General features: G+C 40.1%; 1 protein-coding gene across 2 annotated transcripts in view; it reads left to right on the top strand.

The window, feature by feature from the left end:
• LOC116984903 (mucin-2-like) overlaps positions 1 to 15561 on the top strand; it is a 98224-nt gene that overhangs the window by 75693 nt on the left and 6970 nt on the right. For both annotated transcript variants that reach the window (XM_033039292.1, XM_033039291.1), the window contains 9 exons: positions 4986 to 5042; positions 5905 to 6287; positions 7999 to 8170; positions 8440 to 8672; positions 10328 to 10511; positions 10613 to 10817; positions 12329 to 12504; positions 13452 to 13521; positions 13650 to 13756. In XM_033039292.1, coding sequence (XP_032895183.1) covers positions 4986 to 5042; positions 5905 to 6287; positions 7999 to 8170; positions 8440 to 8672; positions 10328 to 10511; positions 10613 to 10817; positions 12329 to 12504; positions 13452 to 13521; positions 13650 to 13756 — 1587 coding nt within the window. The remainder of the gene's footprint in view (positions 1 to 4985; positions 5043 to 5904; positions 6288 to 7998; positions 8171 to 8439; positions 8673 to 10327; positions 10512 to 10612; positions 10818 to 12328; positions 12505 to 13451; positions 13522 to 13649; positions 13757 to 15561) is intronic.

Here is a 15561-nt window from a genome sequence, read left to right as displayed (position 1 = left end):
TTATCTGTGCTGTATGCTCTATGAAACAATTTGTTGGATTTCTTTGAATTTAAATGTTTTTTATATTTGAATTTAAACAAATGCACGATTTTTTTGTAAAGCCTTGACGATTTCCTAATTCTTGCCAATTTTCTGAATGCCGACATTTTGCTGAGTTGGCAGGGCAGGTTATTGCAGCTGCTCTGTGACTAGGACTGCTGTTGCTCTCCTCACAAGATGCCCACTCAGCTGCAGAACGCTCTGATGCCGTGCAAAACCTGTGCTGGAGATTGGGTAGGATTCTTTAAGTAAATTAACGCTGGGGAACCGCGCAAGATAATAAATAGTAATCTATTCTAGTGGATCATCAGCAAGAATTATGAACTAATGGAACTTCAATATTATCAATTGCAAACATACTCAAAGGTCCAGCAATTCTCCACTGAAGTGACTTTCCTACATAGGTGGTAGGTTAGAGGCCTCAGGTTTGCATCATACAACAGTGTCCTAAAAACTGAAGGAGACAAATAAAACCTCACAATGCATCAGAAGTGGTTGAAATGTTTTTTTCATGCTCTACAAAAACAACAGCCACAGAGAAATTGACCAAAGCCACATCAACCACCAGCTATGTACCTGGCAAGTAATGGTGACTTGTAATCATGTAAAGCCCCTTTCCACTTGTGCAATGTTGTGATTGCTCTTTGAGTAGGTCGCGAAGTAAGCCTTTCATTCTTCTATCGAAACCTATTTTCCTTGTAATTTGCTTCAGTATTTATCTTGCTGATTATCCTTAGCAGGATGGAATCCCAAATCAGGAATATTTATTATCACATTTCTGATTTGTGAAGCTCCGAGTGAAAATGGTGCATTGAGGTGTTATTCCTAATAAATAACACATCTTCAGTTATTAAAAATGTTCTCCCTTCAATATTAACACTATGAATGTAAAATAATATCGTGGAATTGAACTATTTTCCTCAGGTCATCCTGGTTTGATTATTTCATCTGATTGACCATCTTTCACTGCTCCAAATGCAAGTACAGCAGTTGTGTTTTTGTTTATAGTAGTTATGTAGCCTTGGAACTGTGTATTTCTTTTTCAAGCTTAATTTCTTCATCCCACATTCCTAAGGAATTACATGAAATAGGTTGAGCAGGTTGGCTCTATACTCATTGGATGTACAATATTGAGGGTCTACCTTTCAGAAACAAATAACATTCTGAGGGGCATTCACAGGGTGGGTGCTGAGAGGATGTAAGGGTTAGCGGGGAGAAGTGGATGTAATTTCAGAATGAGGGGTTATCCATTTCAGATGAACGGAGGAGAAATTTCCTCTCAAAGTGTTGCAAACTCTTGGAATTCTCTATCTCAAGAGTGCTTTGGAGACAGAATTGTTGAATGTATTCAAGGTGAGGATTGACAGATACGTAATCTATTTAATCGAGTATGGTAAATTAGGTTAAGGCCAAGATTGGATCATCCATGATCGTATTGACGGGAGGAGCAGCCTGAAGAGGGTAACTGGACCATTCTGCTCCTGCTTTTTAATGTTTTTATCGACAGGAGGCTACATTACCGGAGATCTCACATTCAACCAGTGATAATGATACAATTATGAATGGTAAAACTTAGTCAATGACAATCAATACAATTAGTTGAAATGATTTTCTTACTCTGTAGAAATAATATCAATGCCAACAACAACAATGACAACAACACCAGCAACAAGGACAACAACGACGATGCCAACAACAATATCGCCACCAAGGACAACAACAACCACGACAACACCAACAACGACGCCAACAACCACAACAACAACAATGATGCCAACAACCATGACAACAACCACAACAACAACACCAACAATCACAACAACACCAACAATCACAACAACAACTACGCCAATAACCACAACAAAAACAATGATGCCAACAACAATGCCAACAACCACAACAACAACAACGCCAACAACAACCACAACGACACCAACAACACCACCAACAACAACCGCAACAACGCCAACAACCACAACAACAACACCGCCAACAACAACCACAACAACAGCAACAACCACCAGCTCTACAACTAGTAAGTAACAGCCATTTGTATATTGCACCAAGTCTGTTTGCTTATAAGGATACAAAGTGATGGAATAACTCAACATGTCGGGCAGCATCTCTGGAGAACTTGGATGGGTGATGTTTTGGATCAGGATCATTATTCAGACTGATAGCCTGACCTGCTGAGTTATTCAATTCAATTCAATTCAATTCAACTTTAATGTCATTGCACAAATACTGAGTATGGGTACAACGAAATGCAATTTTGCGTCAGTCCGTAGTGGTGCAATATAGAAATTTAAAAAAAAAGAGGATACAGAATAATAAAAAATACAGAATAATTAAACAATGGGGACGGAGGGACCGGAGGAATCTATCGGCGGGACTCCGAGTTCAGCAATGCGACGGTATGATTGTAGAAGCTGTTCCTCAGCCTACTGGTACGAGACCTGAGGCTCCTGTACCGCCTCCCTGATGGGAGGAGGGCAAACAGTCCATGGTTGGGGTGGGAGGGGTCTTTAATGATCTTCCCAGCTCGTTTCAGACACCGTTTTCGGTGGAGGGCATCCATGGCAGGGAGCGGGGCACCGATGATGTGCTGCGCGGTTTTCACCACCCGTTGTAGTGCCTTCCTGTCCGCAACAGTGCAGCTGCTGTACCATACCGTGAAGCAGGTGGTCAGGATGCTCTCGATGGTACACCGGTAGAAGTTGGTCAGGATCTGGGGGGACAGGTGGGCTTTCTTGAGCCTCCTCAGGAAGTAAAGGCGCTGCTGTGCCTTTTTGATCAGCTTGGAGGTGTTGAGGGACCAGGACAAATCCTCCGAGATGTGTACCCCGAGGAATTTGTAGCTGGAGACGCGCTCCACCTCAGTCCCGTTTATGTGGATGGGGGTATGTCTGCCCCCTCTGACCTTCCTGAAGTCGACAATAAGTTCCTTCGTCTTCTTGGAGTTGAGGACGAGGTTATTATTGGCACACCAGGTTGTCAGGTGCTGGACCTCCTCTCTGTAGGCTGACTCATCGTTGTCACTGATCAGTCCTACCACCGTGGTGTAGGGGTGACACAGTGGCACAGCAGTAGAGTTGCTGCCTTACGTGCCAGAGACCCAGGTTCAATCTTGACCACAGGTGCTGTCTGTATGGAGTTTGTACATTCTCCCTGTGACTACGTGGATTTTCTTCAGGTGCTCCGGTTTCCTCCCCCACTCCAAAGACATATAGGTTTATAGGTTAATTGCTTCTATAAATTGTCCCTAGTGTGTAGGTTATAGAATTAGGGCATGCGTGATCGCTGGTCGGTGTGGACTTGGTGGGCTGATGGGCCTGTTTTCACACTGTATCTCTACACTAAACTACTCCTGCAATTTGCATCCTTTTGTGTAAACCAGTGTCTGCAGTTCCTTGTTTCTACCGTTTGCATGTAATTTAAAAAAAAAACTTTCAAAATGTCACCATCTTGACTTTCTGTTCAGCATTGAGGTGTGATTGTGTTAGTTGACTGGGATAAGGTATCTCTCAAAGTTATTTAGAATTGGCATCAAGTTAAATATTCACCACATCCCGATTCTCAATCTCAATGGTGACCACTTAGCAAGAAGTGTAGCAATTCAACTTCTGTTCACAATGAATAGAGACAGGAAGTAACCGCCATCCCTTAGATTTTCCTGCTATCCAAAAATCTAGTTACCGCAACCTTGGATGTCCATAATGGATCTGAAACACTGGATCCAGCCCACACTTCATGGTCATCGTCTGCACTAACTCTTCAGCAACAATAAATCTTTGCAGCTGCAAGTCTCTGCCAAGGCCAGTCAATTAAATAGAGGGGGCTGTAAACTATAACTATGTCTCGGGCATTACGATGTAAGCCCTTGTTCCTAAGGGTGTCAAAGGTTATGGGGTGAAGGCAGGAGGATGGAGTTGAGAGGGAAAGACAAATCAGCCATGATTGAATAGCGGAGTAGACTCAATGAGCCAAATGGCCTAATTCTGCGCCTATGACTTATGAACATGAACTTTTTCAGGGATCATCTCAGTGTCCTTCTGACAGCTAATGCAGTAAAGTGACCTTTTCACCACATTTGAATATCTTGAATCAAAAATTTAGAAGCCATTGAAAAACAAAATGAAAACAAATAAAGATAAAGACATTGGAAAATAATAAATTCCATTAAAGTAGGCGTATGCAATACCTCATCAATATTTATCTGCAGACCTGCTGGGAAGCCTCAGAAACCAAAGAGATGTAAGATCAATCACTGAAATACTGAAGTTAGGATAAGCCTTGTTGTCCTTTGTATGATCAGCCATGATCATATTGAAGATGAAGCAGGCTCAGATTCAGTACCATGTTCTGTGTTTTCTCTCTACTTTCCTTGAGCTCTAGAGTTATTCATAATTTTTCTAACCTCCTTCTTGAATGTCTTAACTGCTTTCTGTGATAGAGAATTCCATACTGATTAAGAAATTTCTCTTTACTTCAGTCCCAATTGTCCGACTCATAGCCTCTATCTGTGACTCCAGGTTGTGGACATCTCCTGCATTGGGAACACCTTTAATGCTCTGTCCAACCATGATTTTACACATTTCAGTGAGATCCATGCTCAGTCTTCTAACTTCTAGTAAATCGAACCTGTGGTGGGATCAGGCTGGGATGGGACCTTCTCAACATCAAGCAATGAAGGGATCAGTCCAATTTGGTTTGGGGTTTTGATTCTAATGTAGTTTGTAAGCAACCAGCATATAATGTCAATTCAAAGGCAGGCAGCTGGGGAGGTTGCATTAGGCTTGAATGGATTAAAGTCAACTAGCGTCTATAAAAAAAATCAATTTGTTTAATTAACTCAGGATGGATCCATGAAGTTTTTAGTTGCAGTTTCATCAAAACTTTTGACTTTGCTTTCTTACCACTAATTGATTATTTTGTGTTTTATTTAGAATGGCAAACAACAGTGACAACTGCTACAAGTTCCCCTATTCACAGCACCACTACTGGTAACAACCAATATTTAATGTATCAGTAAGGCCTTTCACTGTAATTTGAGTACTTGGTCAATGAGACTCAGTCAGCTCCATTCAGGTTTCAATGATGCCCAAGAAAGTTGATGTTGAGTCTTTCTCCCATTTGGTATCTAATTACTAAGTGGCAATGTTCCTGGCATTGACATTGACCTTTCAACATAACTGTTCCCTGCCCATTCCCCTGCCTACACCACTCTGCCAAGACTAAAGTTTCAGAAAATGATGTAAGTAATTATAAGATGGAGCTGCCCCCTGCAGTGTTAAGTCTAAGCAGATCATTCTGAGGGAAGGTCAGACTCTACCTTCAAACAAAGCATGTCAATGAGGTCGGGCATCTAAAATAGCCTGGGCCTCATTTCTGCAGTAACAGTTGAATTATCAAACTCGCCTCAATACTCAGCCATTTAAAACCAGGTAATATTGAAAGGACAGCTTCAGATTATTTGCACCATTTTGCCATGGTAAACTAGACTCCGTTCCAATCCAATATCATCCCATTTCTGCAGAAGAGGACAAACTTCAAAATCAATTTGAAATTTCTGCTGCTTGCAGCCATCATTCTCTTGACATGGATGACCGTAATTGGATTCATTCTGACTCTTCAATAGTGTACAATTTTGTTCGGTGAATTTAAGCACTTTAACAATTCGGTTGAGACTGGCCATGTTAATTTACATATCATCCTTGCAGCCAGGGGGAATAACCATCTCAGAACAGATTAACGTCAGAACAGGTACTGGAGCAAGAGGCCAGGATTTCACGTCACTATGACCCACCAAACATCTGAGCTTGTATGCCTTTGACGATATTGATAGGCTCATCTTTTATTTCACAGAACTGTTTTGCAATGGAGAATGGTCATCCTGGTTTAATACCAATACGCCATCTATTCAGGATAAAGGCGATTATGAACTGTTGGAAGAATTACCCCCAATGTGTCCCTATGAAATAAGTGACATTAATTGCGAAGCTATCAAGTACCCACAGCAACCAATAAATAAAACACAGGACATTGTTACTTGTGATAGAACGAAAGGGCTGATCTGCAATTACACTGACCAGAGTCCCAAGGATCGCCTCATGTGTCTGGATTATAGAATTAGAGTGTGCTGTGAGCGAAAGCAGAGTACTACCACAATAATTCCCACAATCTATGAGACCACATCCAAGAATGTCACATACAGTCCATGTTTTTGCCATTCAAACCCACGAAGGAAGGTAAGGAAATCTCACACAATTCTTAAAAATTTGATTATATGTGAGGCATTAAGCATAATTATGGAAATCTAGTCATGTTGGTCATCAACTGCAACTGCAATTTAGTTGGGAGGTTTCAAAAATAATAATGAAAAATGTCCACGAGTTAATAAAATAGCCCCGAATACCTACGAATGGCTATTACCGTAATTCTCCGAGTTCGAATCAAGGGGAAAACTTGCAACTCGGGACAGTGGGACAGGGCCTTACGACTTTTAAAATACATTTGGACACATAGGAAGGGTTATGAGGGCTGTTGGCTAAATGCAGGCAAATGGGACTAGCCCCATATGCCAACTTTGGCAGCATGAACACGGCCTATCATGTCCTGTACTCCTCTATGATTCCATGACTCTACTTGGTAGAATTTAAACTGAGACCTGACAGCAGTACTTTGAATGCTTGGCAGATTCTGCTCAATCCCATCTGGTCCTCCATCTCTGCGATTGTGTGGTTACCTCATTCTTAATATTAGAAACCAATATACGCTCAACAACATTCCAGTTTCCTATCAAAAGATATGTGTGATCGTTGTAGCAAAACAAAGCCATTCATTGCCATTTCCACACCACTTATCTGGGATGTGCACTGTTGGCGAAGCTGACTTGGCCAACAGTGTCCTATAATGGAGGTGGAAGAATTGGTAAGGAGGTAAGTTGTTTTATTTCTGAGGTTGGACACTATGCCCCATCTGAGGCACACACCCAAAAGACAGTAGAAACTGGTAGTCATTGCTCAAAATCACGTCTGGGTAGCTTACAACCTAACGGTATGAACATTTAATTCATCCATATGCTAACCTCCCTCTTCAGCACTTTTTATTTGCTCAAGATTCCAGCATCTGCATTTTCTTGTGTCTCCAGTTGCAAGAGGTTTGGTGACTTCAAATGAATCATCAATACAATGATTGATTATACATCATATTCCACCTTTTGACATTGTTTATCATAAACATGCTGCACGATTGTCCACAGATTGTTGCTTCATTTGTTGTCCTTTGTTTACTCATAGTGATTGCAATGTAACCTGTACGGTCTGCGCAAAATGCTGGGAATTAACTTGTTGTCAATAGTTACAGCATAGCTGGGCATTAAGGACATTTGATTGTATCTAGATATTACGAGGATGAGGGATACGGGGCGATTACAGGGAAATGCCACTAATGTAAAACCTCAGTCATATGCTGAGGTTATGGTGTAGCCCCCACTTGCTTTATCATAGCACAGAATTGACAAGAACTGCCTGCAAAAGGGTATGGTGCATTCTTAGGTACTCTGTACTACTGGGAAATTGTAGTGCATGCAAAGGCAAGTTTCTCCACCTGCTGGTCTCTGATTAAAGTAACATTTACAAAGCTGCCTTTAAATTAAAGGCTTTAGTAAGACTTGGTTTAGTAAGATCCATGTAATTGTTACTATGTTCTATTTTTGTAATGTTTTTCTGGCACCATCTTGTTTTGACAAAACATTGTTCCTGTGCTTTTGACAGAAATTTGGAAATGATCTTTAGTTTAAATGTGGTGGACAATTCTACAATTCTAAAAATGTTTAGTTGGCAGAATCAAATAACTTAATTACTCAATAAATTATTTTTAAACTGCCAGAGTTGCATAATGGTTGCTTTAGTAAAGTGTGTCAAGTTTTAATTATTTTATTTATAATGTTCCTTCTAGTGTTTGGAATCATGGCAGGACAACTGCACAATTGTTACCTGTATGAAAGGAGATACGTATAAAATCGAGCCCGTTATCTGTCCAGAGTTGGGTAAACCAAAATGTGGTAATAATATTGAGCCTGTGAAAGTTCGCACCGAAAACGGATGTTGTGAGCAGTGGGAATGTGAATGTTAGTATCACAAATTTATTCAAATTACTGCTAAATTGAAGTTACTATAAATCATGGGAAGAGTTTTCATCTTTGGTTGGAACAAAAAACAGATGTAAATGGGTTGATCACCAATGCTGTCCAGTTTCTATTTATTGGAATTTACAATGCACTGACTACTTAAAGTCCAGCTGATCCAATCTTGTCTGTTTTACATCCCCACCAAAAGGTGGAAAAACCACCCTATTGACACTGAGAATGTTTTACATTTTATTCTTATTTATTTCTAGGTGAATGTGAAGTATGGGGAGACCCTCATTATACCACATTTGGCGGTTTGTCATATGACTTCTTTGGTGACTGCACATATACACTAGTGGAAGAAAAAATCCCAAAGTACAATTTCTCAGTTCTGGTGGATAATTATTTTTGCATCCCCTTCATAAAGAACTCTTGCCCAAAAGGCCTAATTATCTCTTATAATGGAAACGTTGTGCATATTTCAACTGGGGGAGAATATGTGGTGAGTTCCTTTACATTGTTACCAATATTCTAAGTTAGAAATATGCAGTCAATTTGGTTCTTAAGCTTGATCTGCATGTAAAACACCAAGACTGATCTAACTCCATTCAACCTACAATTGTCTGACTTCACTCAAGACTTCTAGTTAACAAAAATCTATTAACTTTGTAGTAAGAGTTGTTAACTAGAAGTTTTCACATCAATTGCCAATTGCAAGAAATTCCAAACTATTACCACATTGTGTGTGCAGATGAGTTTGCTACATGCATCCTATAACGTTTGGTTTGATTTTTCACCCAGCCTTAGACTTTCTGTAGAGTGTATATAATCTTGCCTCATAATTTAGTCCAAGTATCAATTTGATAAATTCACAATTTGCTGCCTCCAAAGCCAATATGCCTTTCTAAATCTAAGGTGCATAGAATTGCTTAAAGGGCCTGCCCCACTTACGTGACTTTTTTGGCGACTGCTGGCACCCGTCATAGGTCGGCGAAAATTTTAAACATGTTGAAAATTCAGCGGAGACCAGCAAGACGCTACGACTCTTTGGGTGACTAGGAGACTACTCACCACCATACAGGCGACATGTCGCAGGGTTAAGCCTGTATGGTCGTCAGTAGTCGCCCAAACAGTCGTACCTTGTTCTGGTCTTCGCTGGATTTTCAACATGTTGAAAAATTTCGGAGATCTGTAACAACCTATTGTCGGGTGCCGGCAGTCGCCGAAAAAGTCGTGTAAGTGGGACAGGCCCTTAAATGTTGCTGGGATTTGTGTTTAACCAAGGCTTTGTTCGCTTCTTCAATTCATTTCATATGATGTGGGCAGCACAGGTAGTGATCTTTAGTTTAAATGTGGCAAAACTGGTAAAGTTCACTCCAGTTCTTGCTCACTTATGATTAATCTGGTCCCCGGATGATTCAAAAGATGAGGTGAAAGTGAGTAAGAATCTACTTGATGGTTTTCCACCATTTGCAAGGCATAGGTCAGGAGAGCGAAGGGCTACTCTGTTGCCCTGATTAATTTTGATACAATAATAATCAAAAACAATGGGACATAGTAGCCCAATGCACTACTCTAATTATTCATATCATCAAGCAATGTGTACCATTTGCAAATGTAAGGCAGTAACTTGCCAAACTGTCTGTGAAAACCATCCCAAACCTGTGCCCAGCATGTCCCCACGGAGCCTTCGACACATTAACTGCAGCTGCTCAATACGGTCATTGCCACCTTCTTGAAAGCAGTTAAGTCTGGACATTAAATGCTGGGATCACCCACTGCACCCACATCCAATATAAGAACTTTAAAAATGAAGCAAAACTGTGTTGCCCCGATATCATCATGAGGGTCTTGATTTATTTTTTTCATTTCACTGTCTGATAATATGGCAAAGACCTTGACTTACAAAATAATTCGTGACATGACAAAACAAACCACGTTAAATTATATTCTGCACATATTCATTTTTGAACACATTAACTGTAGAGCTGTTTGACAAATTATTTGAAGTGAACAATTTATTTTATTGCCAGAAACTACTTTATGACATATTAATTCTATAATGTGCATCAAATATAGACATGATCAAAACACCATACAACATGTTTTTTGTATCTTGTGTTAATTTTCATAGTTATTATATTTTTCCTTTCACAGTTAACAGTCAATGGAATAAACGTGAAACTTCCCTACAATTCAAAAGGATTTAGCATTACAAAATTAGGCTCCAGCACACGTATTTTTATTCCTGACATTCGAACAGAAATTAATGCTCTCCGTAATGCCTTTAAGATCAGAGTACCTGAAAAATACTTCTTTAACAACACTCAAGGCCAATGCGGTATGAATTCTAAGACTCCATAAGTTGTATAAATTCATACATTCCAAAATCTTACTAATTTGTGCCTTAATTTAATTCATAACATAATATCTCTTTTTTAGGATCCTGCTCTGCAGACCAATGCATTAGAAAAAATGGCAAAGTTGAGCCTTCTGACTGTTGTCACAAAACTGCATTTGATTGGAAAGTTGATGATCGCAGTAAACCTTACTGTGATTCAGCTCCCACTAATGTTCTCTGTAGTCCCCCTCTTCCTCCACCAACGTGCCCCGGTGTGAAAACAATCTGTGATATCATTCATGGAGAGTAAGTGACCTCATTCTTGCCATTTATTTTATTTCAGGATAACTGATTGTGATGATTTGCACATCCATCTGCATTTATTCCGTCTTCTCCTCTCTCTAATTATCTAGGGCTCATTAAGTATAACTCTTGCCTCTAAATCACAAACGTGAGCACAATATCCAGTTTGACAATCCAGGCCTGAACTGAGGGAATGCTGCAGTTTCAGATCATTTCCCGCACATTTCTTGCACTGAAAATGGCAGCCATGAATTCACATTGAGCCCTCTGACGTCAATACCTAAAGCCCTGCTTCTTATGATCTCTCCCCCTTTTCAGAAACTCTTTAAAACTTTTGATGCTTTTGGACACCTTTTGTATCTTCTCGTGTGGTTCAGGATCATTTTAAATGTTAAGATTCTTGCAAAATGTGTTTATTGTATTGGTGGTGTAAATGCAGGGTGTTGCTGTTATCATTTGCTTCAAGCGGACATTATTCCTATTGTGTAAGCAGAGTGGGTCCTTAATACCCTTGTCAAATTGGATGTTGACTGAGATGACCTTTAGAAGATGCACACTTGACATATCTTCCACTACATTCAACTACTTATGGCTTTGTGCTAAACCCCAAGGCACTAGCACATGCTCAGCCCCAGGGCAATTGCTTAACCACCTCTGCTTGCTGCCTCCAATCTTCCTTAATCTCCTGAGATCTCCTGAGAACTAATCACACTGTGCCACACTAAATTAGTTCACTCCTGGGATTAGTGAACTAATCTCAGAGGTAGCAGCAGATCGCCAAAGAGCCAGGCTCGATTCCGACTATGGGCGCTATCTGTACGTAGTCTGTATGTTCTCCCCGTGAGCTGTGTGGGTTTCCTCTGCGATTTTCAGTTTTCTCCCAAACTCCAAAGACGTACAGGTATGTAGGCAAATTGGTTTGGTAAATGTAAAAAATGTCCCTAGTGTGTGCAGGATAATGTTAATATGCTGGGATTGCTGGTCGATGCGGACCTGATGGGTTCGAAGGGCCTGTTTCCATGCTGTATCTTTAAATTAAACTGTCGCCATAGTTTCAGTTGAGACCCTAAACTACTCCCCTCCCTCTTAGGATTCCACAGCCACATGATGAGGTCAATGTATGCAAAACTCACATGGTGTCATATGCGATTCAAGTCTTCAAAAATCTGCCAGAGGAAGCTGGAGAATTAAGTTAAACAAATTATTAAGCAAATTGGCGGAAGTCATCAGTAATTGTTTGCATTATACGTTGCATTTTAAATCTGAGACTAATCCAGAAACCTGTTTCAGTTTACTTTGTATGATGAGCAAACTCAGGATCAGTAAACTAAAACAACAAAGTTGTATCAACACAACTAAATACACAATTTTCTATTAGCTTCAATTTTAATTGTCTAGTTTTTCAGGTTGAATAGATAAGACAGTTAGTGATAAATTATTAGTTAGTTTGTGACAAATTATTTTATTTTCATCTCTGTTATCTCCTGTAATTTTTCTTTTTTTTCTTTATTCAGACCATTTGGAGAATGCAGAAGGAAGATCGACCTTAAGCGGTTTGTCAAGAGTTGTGACTTTGACCACTGTGTTCTCAATTCCACTGCTGACTGTAGTAGCTTGGTAGCTGCTTCTGCCGCCTGTGCAAGTGTGGGGGTGTGTGTGGATTGGAGGAATTACACAAATGGAAAATGCAGTAAGTATCCCAAATTTGGATGATCATTAGGTGCTTATGAAAACAGATATGTTTACTGTCAGATACAGAGGAAACATGACAAGATACAAAAAACAGTTTCTGACCAAAATAACAAAAATGAATACTCTTCTTGGACCAATGGTTTAAAGACCATAAGGTAGAATTAGGACATTCAGTCATGATTGATCCAGCTTTTCCTCTCAACCCCATTCTCCTGCCTTCTCCCCATAACTTTTGATAACCTTACAAATCCAGAACCTATCATCACTGCTTAAGTCCACTAATTCACCACTCTCTGGCTAAAGAAATTCCTCCTGCACTCCGTCCTATTATTCTGAAGCTGTGCCCTCTGTTTCTAGACTCTCCCATTACTGGAAACATTCTTTCCACGTCCACTCTATCTAGGACTTCCGTTATCTGGTATGTCTCAATGATGTGTCCCATCATCCTTCTGAATTCCAACGAGTACAGGCCTTGAGCCACTCTTCATATGTTAACCCAATCATCCCTGGGACCATTCTTGTAAACCACCTCTAGACCCTCTCTAATGCCAGCACATTCTTCCTCAGATATTGGGCCCAGAATTGCTCACAATATTCTCAATGTGAGCTCACGTGCGCCTTAAACCCTCAGCATTACATCTTTGAGTGGTTTACACTTTGAGTGCTTTATATCTTCAGCCTACTTATCAATTCTTAATTGAGAGGATTCAGGATGTCTAAAATCTGTTTTGTAACCTTGCGTCGGATATATAAAACCTTCATTAGAGGTTTCATGTCTTATTTGGTGAAAGCGGGATTCCAGGTATGTGTAAGATGAAGATTTGGATATACAAGACTTTTGCTAACATGACAGAAGTTTTTGATGATATATATTTAAATTGAATGCCTTTTTACTTAGACATTTTGTCCATATCTGCACTGATGCTTTTTTTTTAAATTCCAAAGATTATATCTGTGATGAAGGTTTAGTATACAAGCCATGTGCAAGGAATAACAGTGACTATTGTGAACATAAGTAAGTATAATGCTCGCATGTTCCAACTAAAAATTCATATCCATGTCAGTCATGAACTATAATATTATTTAATTAAATCCTTGTCTTTGATTGTAAAATTAAATCAAAGCCTCTGTCTCTTTCTCCAGTGTGGTGAAAGCTGGAGAGATGTTCAACCCAGCTGAGGAAGGCTGCTTTTGTCCAGATGGATTGGTTTTTTCTGAAGACAGGTCCAAATGTGTTCCTTTTTGTGAAAGTAGGTTTATTGAAGTTTTAGTTTCAATTGTTTTTGCATTGTTTGTTGTATACATTAGGAATATCTGCAGGCTCCAGTGGGATGTGATTGTGTACATCCCATAATGCTCAATTGTTTAGAGGGACGCAGCTAATGGATAGTTATTTTTGGTTTCGAGAAACAACGTGGAAACAGGCCCTTCAGCAAACTGAGTCCAAGACGACCTTCGATCACCTGTTCACACTAGTTGTATGTTATCCCACTTTCACATCCACTCCCTGCACACTAGGGACAGATTACAGAGGCCAATTAACCTAGAAAATCCACATATCTTTAGGATATGGCAGAAAACCGGAGAACTCAGAGGAAACACACGTCACAGGGAGAACAAGCAAATACCATGCAGATAGCACCCGAGGTCAGGATCGAACGCAGGTATCTGGCGCTGTGAGCCACCTATTCTTGGTGTTGCTATTTGGTGAAGATATCTTGGAGAAATATTTCATGCAACTAATTCTCAAAATAGGGACACCTGCTGAAGCTACTGCTATAAAACTCTTCAATAAATGTCCTAAATTTTGAAATCTCTTTGAAGCATGCAACAGCAAAAAAACAATTTTCTTTTCATACTTACTCTCAACTGTAATTGCAATGGTCTTGAACATGGAATTGTGGTTAAGTTTGACACATTAGTAGATCTGATATATTTATCAAATGTCTTCAGTGGCAGAAGGAGAACTGCAAGTGTGCCAATTAGATTAATCAATTATTCTTATTTATTAGTTGTCAGGTCGGGGGAAGTTCCCCCCGCCATGGGTACCATTAGATCCCGTGCTACCTGTTCCATGGTCGGATAGTAGGCGACTAAACCGTTTCCATCGCCTGATTTGCCAAGTAAGTGGGGGGGGGGGGGGTGTGGACCCCCAGCAGGACCAAAAACAAGACCTGTCAAAGGGCGGATGAGCTCCTAGCGAGGCAAAGGCCATCCACAATTCAGTAGAAGTTGTGCTCACTGTCATACATTGCATTGTAAGGCATGATGATCGTAATGATTATTTGCTGTAAACATGGCTGGAAAAATAATAATGAATAACAATTCAGTTCATACTTGCTGGCTTTTACATGGCAAGCCAGTGGCCCAGTTAAATAAGTCCTCATCAACATTGTCATATAAAGGAAAATATCTTATCTTTTGCAGCTGTTACAATATTATTTAAATACACGCATCTTCAATGAAATAGTGGGAGATTCCTCATTTGGTAACACTAAAGCTAGATGCAAGAAAATAAATCAGAAGGTGATTTTGACTAGTGTTCTTACTTTATCCAGATTAGGTATTTTTATTAGGTTAAAATCTCCATGAGAAATATATTAATCATCAGTAGCTCTGGATTCACTCCATTGTAATACGTACTTTATATTCTACCTCTGAAATTCAGTTCCATTAACTTTAACCAGGGATGAGGGAATTTAGGCAAGCAATTATTAATGATTAATTGAAGAAAACCACATTGGGAGGTAATAATGAAACAGTTGCAGCAAGAATACTTTGAAGAGAACAGATATGTTATATAAGAAGGTACACAAAATTGCTGGAGGAACTCAGCGGGTGCAGCAGCATCTATGGAGCGAAGGAAATAGGCGACGTTTCGGGCCGAAACCCTTCTTCAGACTGATGGGGGGTGGGGAAAGAAAGAAGGAAAAAGGGAGGAGGAGGAGCCCGAGGGCGGGCGGATGGGAGGGTGGGAGGAGACAGCTAGAGGGTGAAGGAAGGGGAGGGGACAGCACAGGCTAGCCAAATTGGGGGAATTCAATGTTGATGCCAT

Source organism: Amblyraja radiata, chromosome 21, assembly GCF_010909765.2.
Source record: "Amblyraja radiata isolate CabotCenter1 chromosome 21, sAmbRad1.1.pri, whole genome shotgun sequence".
Lineage (NCBI taxonomy): Eukaryota > Metazoa > Chordata > Chondrichthyes > Rajiformes > Rajidae > Amblyraja > Amblyraja radiata.
This window is presented reverse-complemented; position numbering and strand designations above follow the sequence as displayed.